The following is a 10,927-nucleotide window of genomic DNA, read 5'->3' as shown; positions in this document are numbered from 1 at the left end:
TGATTCCATACCACTATTGTTCCACTGAAGCGAATACCTTTCTATCTGGACCCTGCAGTCATAGTTTGTTTTTCATTACGCTGCATATATCAAATATTCTGGTAATCAAGTCTCTCTACCATTCCAACTTTTCCAATTCGTCACTGTCAATAGATTACATCGGTGTCAGTATTATACTACGTATTCGTGTATGACGCTATCTATAAAGTTGTTACCATGGTTTCAAGAAGCGTAAGAACACAATGGAGACTATTTTGACACAGTGTTATTCCTACAGAGGCTAACAAGGGATTGAGACAAGAGCGCTAAGATAATATTGACTATATATCATTTGTAAATTATGAAATTATTGACACTTACAAAATGAAGAAACTCATAACAAGGCACATTGTACCTGGCACCACGCTGTTGTTGTCTCTAAGTAATGTACGTGGACTGAGTTTGATACACCGCCATTAAAAATATGCAATATCATTCGATCGGAGAATAGTATAAATCACTGAATCGTGTTGCAATGAATGTCAGTTAACTTAAAAATAGAACTTTGTCTAGATCGACAACAATCTTATAAATACACTGCTACATTTCATTGTCTGGCGCCATAAAATCTTACCAAAATTGCTATATTTTGCTTGCGTGAGCTGCCTTTAGTGGGTCCTTTAAAGTATTAAAATGGTGTATATCGCTCCGTAAATTAACAGCTACAAATTCAAATTATCCATTCTGTGATAACAAAGGTACGGCAACCGAGGAGGCTCGTGATATCACATTTCAATTTCGAAAAAATAGGAAATTGGAGAAAAATGACCCAAAAAAAGAAGAAAAAAAGTTTATTTACCATCATTTGGCAGTTTAAAAAAAAAGAAAAAACGTTTGTTTCATATCAATTTGCATTGCGTTTTGATTTTTTTTTTGTTAAAAAAACGAAAAATGAAGACAAAGGTATATATTTATATTTATATTGACGTAACAGTTGTACTCCGTGAGATATTTTCTGGAGTGAGGCGATAAAATGTTCGTGTAAGATTTCGTCTCAAAATGAAACAATGTTATAACGTGAGTTTTGCAATCAATGGTTCTATCTGAATATTAGAACAATCAAATAAGTTATTTTCGTGTTCGTCCTTGCGGTGATTACAATCTCAGTTTGAAGGCATGGTTCCCAATGGTTCCAATTCACGTCATAAGCGTGTGCAACTGTTTGTATATCCCTACGGCAGTTGAGAGGTATCCTTGAATTTTAGCATGCTATATGCCTGCATGATTAGTTGGTGTATTTCCACTTTACAGGTTCCCTTATTCCCAAGATTGTCATTAGTGTTCGAATGCTGCGGTAGAGGCAAGGACAACCAATTATTGTTTGTTTAACTTTTGACTTTAGAAATGATGCCCTTAGACAACGTTAACCTAGATCAGTTGGTAATAGGAAATTGATGTGGACAGGATACCGTCCTTATCGCCATCTCTGACCTTTCAATATCTATCACGCCGTGTATACTGTAAACGTTACCCTAAACAAGTCAGGTTGAACGTGTTCAAACCAAAATTAAAGCTGAATTGTTTATATCCTGGTCGTTATATAGCACGACAACTTACATCTACGTCTTTACTTCTAAAGTACTCGAAATACGAGTCTAACCATTCCAAATCTGCCATTACACAGTTTTACACACTAGTGCGGTTTTCGGGTACATAACCTTCTGGCCTGTGGGATTGACGAATACGTTGGTCTGTTTTGTTTTGTTTTGTTTCGGATTGATTTTGTAAACGTAACAGTTATTTTCCTATGCTAGTCACTTTTCACCAAAAGTTTATGTGTCTCAAATTTCAAATGTTGAGCACTTGTTACAAGGAGAGAAATAAAGATCTATTTCATTTGTCCATATGGGAAGGTTAATTCAATGTTGAAGTTCGGGTATTTTAATTGGCACAAGGATCTCAGGTATTTAGTGTAGGTATACATACAGGATTGATGCCGCAAACATTTATTAACAAAATGTACATCCCAACGGACAAGGGTTAGGGAGTAAACAGAGTTGCACTTGGAGTCGTGAGTAGTTTACATCCGCTAGTACCTACTCATTGTAATTCAAAGGTCAAGTTCGAATATATATTTCTGATGAACGGGAGATTTCTGATTTGTTTTGCGACACTGTCCCCCTTGACGGTGCAGCCTTATTAAACGTCACTCGTCCACAGTGTGCATCTTGTTGATTAAAAGTAGACTAGCATAACCTTTAAGTTTGTCTCCACAGCCAATGCATATAAAGTTGATGTTTACTCAAGTTAATTTTAGAGTGCTTTTAAAAAATGGAACGTCAAGCCAGGCCTATTTCTAAAATTGTATTGATTACTGCTATATACTCAAAGTAGATGTCCAGTCAGGCTTATTCTGCCTTTAGTAATTGTATTGATTACTGCTATCAACTTAAACGAAGGGTCCAGTCAGGTTTATTCCTTCCTTTAGTACACCTTTGTTTGTTACTTCTATCAACTATGATTTTGGATTTGGTAAGATATAACATATGTTAACCGTGCAAGGATTTATGGGAAAAGTTTCGGTGATGAGAGTAAAAGCAGAAGGACAATGTTTTCAAAATGTCACAGTTGACTAAACTACCGACGTTGTGTATCTTTTATTATCCAAAGTCATATTCAACTTGGCACGAGTAATATACAAGAGTACTGAAGACAGAAATAAGTGTGATTGTACATTTTCATTCAAATGATTTAGTCAATTTTAATGAAAAGCGCACGACGCGAAGTGGACAGGATGTGAACACACACCATACATTTTCATTACACTGAGATTTCAATGTTTTCCTTTTTTATTGTTGGTATTGTAAATAATGGAGTGAAAAATTGTGTTCGCTGACGGATTCTGTATTTGAATCTTTCATTATATTTCTGTGGTTGTGAGAGGTGCATGTAGAAGTCAATCAAATGATTATATTTTCCCAATCAAATTAAACTTACACATCATGCTTTAACCTTTTAATACCTACAGTTTATTCCTAAACTTTGCACATTTTCGAATGTACTAATCCAACATGTAACCTTATCCCGCATTAACAAATGAGAAAAACTCAAGGTCGTGGAGACAAGGACATTCAACCCTGCGTGATGTAGACATGTACCAAACTCGATCAGTAATTTTAATGGTAGATTGCGAGCAACAATTCATCTTAAAATGAAATTTCTTAAAGTCGCTCCAGAGTTTGCCATGTGAAAGCTTATTACTGGTCTGTTTGAAATAATACAAAATGTATTGTTCACCATCTTGTTTTCAAGTAAGAAGACATTCTTTCATTTTCCTATAGCGTGAACCATACATGTATTTATCCTGGTGTCATTATGCGATAACGTCATCGTTTATCAACCTGAAATATTGAATTTTTATTAGAACATATTTCTAGTTTGATATTGATCAAACTATTGATTGCCTTTGAATAATATTCAAGTTGACTTTGTTTCCTTACATGATACAGTAATGAAAACTCATATATATGATGTGTGTTTACACTCGTGTCAAAATAAACTCTCCATAAATTCAAGAATAATATGCCTGGGGCATAAACACGCTAAAGGGGAAACTGTATAATGGAAGGACCTAGTGTAACAATTAAGAGTTGTGACGACATTTTATTACTTTGATATCGAGTACTGTTCAGTATTATTGGTCATAAAATGAGAATGAATTTCACACAAGTTATCGTCTGTTGCAATGTATGTGTATAATGAATGGAAACAATACAGCTAGGACTTATACACCGTACAACTATATATCAACTAGTTCCGTTCTTATCAAACTGTATATTGATTTATATTGCTACTTCCCGCCCTTTTTTACTCTACAAAGAAACCTACTTAAAATTGGAGGTTTGCGTAAGATATGTGATAAATGGTAGTTGTAGAAATGTATTTTTTCGATAAATGGGGTTGAATTCTAACACTTTCATTACTATAAACGTTTGAGAACAGCAAACCTTTGATAAACTGAATGAGGGTTAATAAATCTACTTTCCATTTCAACATTGTGAACAGATTTACAGAGAGTTATCCATATCTCAGAAGGTTGAAGGAATGTAAACGTCCATACGTAGTTTCCTTTTTTCGATACCAGACTCAAACTACTAAAGAAGGCTGTCGGCAGCCACTCGAGTTTAGTCTATCTATGGACACAATATGTACAATACAGCATCAATTCTAATGAAACTTCAACCACAGTTTCCTTAAAACTGGAAATCAGAGGATTTAAATAAATTATAGTAAAGAAAGAATATTAATGATTTATTTGCATAAATCTCATGACTTTTCAGTAAACAAAACTTTCATAGCTAAGCTTTAAACTTCACACTTCAATGCGCGTACATTTTTCACATTTTACGGACATTTTACGGCAAGGCAAAGCAAAAAAGCATGCAGACGCAATAATCAAATGTGTTTCGTCTTTACACAGTTTACCTCTGTCTCAAGATTGTGCAAGTCACGTCGACCTCTCCACACATCAACACTATTTCAAGTCAAACTAGTTTAAAAGAGTTATGATGTACTGTAATAAAGGAAACCCACTCCATTGTACGCTACTTACATGATCACATCGCGTATATGTAAATGGTACAGCTACACGTATGCCCTTAATATCGATCGCTTATTCCACATAAAACGTAAATTAATTCTGCTAGTTCGAAGAATTGAAACGCATCTTTCAGGAGCTCTTCAGTTCCATTCTTTTATAAGTAAGTGCACTTGGAATACTGTTAGTGTCTTTATTTTATAAAGAGCTCTTAAAACCAAGCAGAAGAATCGATATTCCATTTTCTGTGGAGATGATGATTTATAAAAGTACCTTTTATTTAAGCAAGTTGTAGACTTTGAACCATAACAATGATACACTTTAATTTCAAGGAGAGGGATATACAGCGAACCATACGTTGTTTGTATATGTGTATAATAGTATTAACTATAGCTGTTATAGCAACCACGTTAGTGTGAAATCAGATACATGTTTGTTAATAGTGTCGCGTGGGCGTTTTGGTTAAAATGTTTCGCTGATGTCAAGACCGCTCATGTGGAATTTTTATATACATTTGTATCTCCTGGTCATATATGGAACATCCTTGAAAGAAGATAATATTTAGGCATCACAATTTTGCATCTCGTTCATCTACCGTTGTCAAAAAAAATACTTTACAAGACTAAAAAGGTGATCCATATATTTCGATCTCATGTACAAAGCAAAATGGGCGAAAATAAAAAATAAATGACCAGTGTACGTGGTAACTGACGATGATGTGTTTGTCGTTACAAATGCAAGAATAAAGCTTGTTCATGAACACATAATTGATGGAATGTTGACTGCTAGGTGGGAGCTTAGTGAGAATATGCTGAAGACGGTTAGATATCTTGGTATCTTGTCACGAAAGCCTAAACGATTGCAGCGATACATTTCCTCAAGTCTTGTCAAATCCAGTATGACAAGCTGAGTGTTCTCAAAAGACTCTTCGTAATCGTCTTTTACTTTGTTATGCAATAAATTACAGTTATCATACAAAACTGTCGTGATTCATCGAGCGAATCACTGAGTATGCACATACCTGAGTTGTAATCTTACTATAGACATAACGTTCTTTTCACATTCTATTATGACGATTTTAGTGCATCAATCAAGACCATACATTTCTCGAGCAATTTGAATGATCACTTTGAAAAAATACAAGATTTGATTTGTAGGCATGCATCTGGTCTCAAAAAAGGATTACAGTACTAGTTGTCAACAATTTTGGATGAGTAGTACGTTTAACTGTCACTTTTGTCAACGTTTCACCCGATGTTACTAATGGAATTTTACGAGAGAAACTGGTCGTCAGGAGAAACTGTTATAATAATGAATACATGGTGTTGACATGGTTAATTGATGATGTCCATTAATGCACGAGTATACACTCCGTCATAGTGATAGATTTAAATGGAGGGCAAAAGGTGTTAGCTCATGCCATCATTACACACACACACACACACACACACACACACACACACACACACACACCCACACACACACACACACACACACACACACACAGAAAATATCGAAGGGTCGCAGAAAGTCTGGTGTGTGGCAAGCTTGTTTCTCGTCTACCTAAAGTGTTCTTAAGAACATAAAATGTGTATTTATTAAGACCATGATGAACTTCGGTGTAGTTAGATGTAAAATTGTGACACTAATATAACTCAACGGAATATAGTGCTATAATTTCTGAATGCCTACAGTTTTTTGTACAGAAGTTGAACAACATTTATATCTCAGTATAAACAGCTGTCCATGTTCCTAACTTTAGGACTGTCTTGCTGTGTAATACCATTAACACAAACCGTATGACAACAGAGAGAGATTTATACACTCACAAGAGAGTTCAGAAAGAGTAGAACCATTACGGGGGTTTGCCGGAGATAATAGTTGCACAACACTCGGAGAGGTTTGCTCGAAAACACAATATGCCTCAGACTGGGATCAGAATGTACGGCGGGGGGTGGAAACCTGGGTAGAAATTATTTCGCAGCCCCCCCCCCCCCTTCACGCTCTCAAAACATTTCATGCCCCACCCCCGAAATGAACCCAGACATTTTCGTAGCCCCTCCTGGCTGCACATATTTTAGTGCGAAATTATACAGAACCCCCGCTCCACTTCAGAGATGTACAATAAGGCACACTGCATTAAGCTAACAGAGGAAATCAACTTCAGCGTCCATACATAACAATGAGATTTTTTTTACAAATATAACAGAGACCCTAGACGTACGACAGACAGACTGACAGACAGACAGACAGACAGACAGACAGACAGGGGAAGGAATATACATAAATACATCATTTACATGGGAACTCCTCGCTGAATATAGGTTTTGAAGTTGTTGCCGCGAAGCTGCAAGACATTTTAAACGGCTGCTCCAGAGTTTTTAATTGGTTCAAATCATTAGCAAAATTTCGGGCCTTTCCCTTCAAACCATCGGAATTTTCATTCCCCCCCCCCTTTGAAAGCTAAATTTTTTCATGACCCCTAATTTCTTCCCAGCCCCCCTCCCCTGCCGTAAATTCTGACCCTAGCATTATGGTATATGGAGTGATTTGTAACCTTGCAACATTGAAGTTTGAAAGCTAAATACATACCTTATACTAGACCATTGTCAGTATAGGTTATAACTTTCTTTATCCTGTTTTTTTCCTAGAACTGTAGACATTTCCCCGTATCAGGTCAGAGTTGACCTTTACCAAGTTTTGATTTGAGTTTCCCAGTGTTGCGAGACATCTGTTCTGTTGATAGAATTGATAAGAACTTATTTCATAAGGTTGCCTTGCTTTCAAACATTATATTCCCCAAAGAATGAAAGGCGCTTTTTAAATTATTGATTGAAAACATTCCCAAAGCATGTAGGTGCGTTGACAAGTGTGATCCATTACAAAATCATTACAAAATTTCATTTCACCAATTCAGTGTTGCCATTTTGACTGATTTCCCAATGGCATGTATAATGCTTACATTGATTGTAATTATCTAAGCAATATCACCCTTTTAAGGTTCAATCAATTACAGAATCGGGCATACACCTTCTGCGACTTCCTTTTACTTTGCTATTTTTCATTTCACAAAACAACTGGTTAAAAGCCGTATAAGGTCTTCGATAACTACAAGGTGATTCCAGGGTGAAGACCTAATTGATAATGTTTGCGAGTAAAACGAATGTAATGTTCAAGATTAATGCAATTACTTTAGTCTTGTCCGTCCATGCATTAAGCTATTGGACATAGAATATACATGTAGATGTCGTCACCACGTTTGCGTTTAAGTTCCAGATATAACACATGCGTCATTCCCAGTACCGCTGTTCAACATGGTGATGCGCATGGTAAAGTTGTGTAATGACTGAAAACATCGCTAAAGTCAATGAATTATTCAAGGTCCAATCTTTGAATGTTCAGTGGTCTTCAGATAGGCATATGCAGATGGCGTCTTGGTCGGCAAATACCATGTAAAATAAGGTCTTACACACGTCAAGTCATGCAACCAAGTCATGTTGAATTTGGTTTATTTGCATATCGCCAGAGGTCATTCTGAGGAAAAGTCTGTCGTAAATCATGTGTATTTCCGCTCAGAAACAAAACTCTGTCCCTTGTTACTGGGTAAGATTTTGTAGCATTGAACCCAGGGCGCGGGTATGTATGTGATACTGTGCTTGAGATGACCGCGACCATTGTTTCTGAAACCTTGTTGTCAATCACTGCAATGAACGTAATGCAATATTCAAAGCAACACTTTTGACATTACCATCGGATGGTTTCATACAACACCCCGCTTAGGTTATCTATACTATAGCCATAAAGCCTAAAAAGATACAACTTTACTTGTTTGCAAGTGATACTGCAACCTGAAATATGAATTGATCAACCCGTGAGTCCGTTTTTATCATTTATATGAATTGATATATATATATATATATATATATATATATATATATATATATATATATATATATATATATATATATATATATATGTGTGTGTGTGTGTGTGTGTGGTAATTATAGTATCTCTGTGTTATGGTTTTTAACTATTAGCGTATTTTAACTTCGTGATAACTATATCAAATCAATGTACATCATGCCAATCACTCAATTAAAATCACCAAGAAAAAAACTAAAACAAAAATATAAAGAAATAAGGACCTCTGCAGAAAGTTCTGATTTAGCTCATGCGTTACCAGCTACCTTTTTTATTTCTTTTTTTATTTTATTTTTTCTACTCTTATTGATAAAAAATGTTTTTTACAATAAGTAAGTGATAGCTCCACAGACTAACGTCGTCTAGTACTAACAGACTATTTAGAGTTCATGATGATGTCAACATGTCACATTCAATAATTCAAAGTCTGAAACTTGTTTGATATTCATTTGAATGGATAATTCTACATTTGACTCTATTATGTTTCACCTACATTATGGATTCAACGGCCTTGCTTTCCGTAAACATATAGTAATTCAGATTTAATCTAATCTCAGGAAAATGAAGTTTTTTGATCCTCCGGGCTACTATCAATTCATTCCATGAATACGATATGCATATGTAATAGAAGACGACACTCCTTCCTGTATATGATATAAGAAATACATATTCTCACAGGAAATGAAAACTGTCATGGGAAACCTGGAAACGAATCCCTTGATATATCAATCCACTTTAACAAGCATTTGGGAACATCTTGATTGTATTTTCAGGAAAAAGGATTTGATATAAGGTTTCGATCTATCTCAATGATTTCCTGAATCATATCATGTTTCTGATTGTTGTGTGTTTTCTAAACCTCTACAGGATTGAGACAGTTAACCATTGCCGTGGAGCATCACTCCCAACTGGTGTGTAATATCATCTTACGGTCACTGAAGCCAAGCTGATTTGTAGGAATCCAATCAATCAATGTAAACATCACATGCCGGCAACTAGTATGAGGCAGGGTACTTCAGTCGAAGAGATCACCAGACATCGACCACATCACAAGTGACAGGCTATAGCTACTAGCCTAAACCAATTGATCGATGAGGAGTTTTTGCATTTGATTCCAAGATGGCTGAAGTCAATAGTACTGACTCGTCTCAAGCAAATGGCACGATTGAAGATATTTTGTTCAATGTAGCAATTGGAGTTGTTGGCGTTCTCGGAATTGTTGGTAATGCATTAGTGTGTCTTGTATTTTTTCGAGTCAAGTCTCTGCGAACTGTCACCAACCTGTTCATCCTTAATCAGTCTCTGATCGATATAACTATATCTATCGTGTTCATATTAAGTTACCTCGGACCTACACTAGATCCGTTGCCAAGCAATAACAATGGAACTATATTTTGCAAGTTATGGGTTTCGTTATACCCTCTTTGGTCTTTGTTTGATTCGTCATCTTTAAATCTTGCTGCTATATCAGTGGAGCGATACTTTGCTATAGTCCATCCTGTTCTACACCACAATAAAGTCACGAAGAAACGCGTGCTGATTGTGATGACTTTTATTTGGTTTTCTGGATTTCTCGTGGAATGGTTCTGGCCATATGTTCACTTTATAAAAGATGGCGTATGTACCAATGAATGGGACGATGAACATCTGGAGAGATTCGTTGGTGTCATTGTCTTCGTCGTCGAGTATGCTCTACCGATGTCTGTCTTCGTATTCTGTTATGTGAAGATATTTACAACGTTGCGCAAAAAGGTCAAAGAGCAACAAGCGCATTCCATTTCTTCTAATCAGGGTGGAACATTATCGAAGGCGTCGAAGAATGTTACAAAGACACTTTGTGTAGTTGTTGTCACGTACTTCCTGTGCTGGACTGTGCCGTCACTCGCATACTTTCAGAACTGGGTATTTGGCGGTCCCCTTGACTGGAATGGACCATTTTATAAATTCACTGTTGTATCTGTCTTTTGTAATGTATGTTGCAATCCTATTATTTATGCACTAATGTGGGACCACTTTAGGAAAGGGCTTAATAAGACATTCAGCTGTACAGCAAAAGGTAATAGAGTTGGCCCTGAAGAGAGTGCGGAAACACCAACATAGATGCCAATAACTCACCAGACAAATGAGAGAAAAGTGAGAAGGCAAACTAAATACGAGCAAACAGCAAATAATATTCTTCATATTTAATTGTGTTTACTATTAATATTTGGACAAGGGAAAGATATTCACCTTTATCGTAATTAATTATTAAATAATACAATATACATTGCCTGCCAACAGGTCAACAAGGACAATGTTACTAGCAGTCCTACACATGACATTATCGCCATGTTTTTTTTTCCGTTTACTATTCTATTAGGTATCGAAGGGGTCTTTTGACGTTCTGGTTCGCATAATAAGTTCTACTTTTCCCAGTAACGCTTACCAACT

The 10,927-nt window shown here is 36.1% G+C and overlaps 1 protein-coding gene across 1 annotated transcript; it reads left to right on the top strand.

Annotated features, from left to right (window-relative positions):
• Nucleotides 1-9,616: 9,616 nt before the first annotated feature.
• Nucleotides 9,617-10,597, top strand: LOC144448096 (galanin receptor 2b-like). The gene has a single exon (XM_078138250.1). The coding sequence runs from the start codon at nt 9,617-9,619 to the stop codon at nt 10,595-10,597; it is 981 nt and encodes a 326-aa protein (XP_077994376.1).
• The last annotated feature ends 330 nt before the right edge of the window (nt 10,598-10,927 follow it).

Source organism: Glandiceps talaboti, chromosome 17, assembly GCF_964340395.1.
Source record: "Glandiceps talaboti chromosome 17, keGlaTala1.1, whole genome shotgun sequence".
Classification (NCBI taxonomy): domain Eukaryota; kingdom Metazoa; phylum Hemichordata; class Enteropneusta; family Spengelidae; genus Glandiceps; species Glandiceps talaboti.
This window is presented reverse-complemented; position numbering and strand designations above follow the sequence as displayed.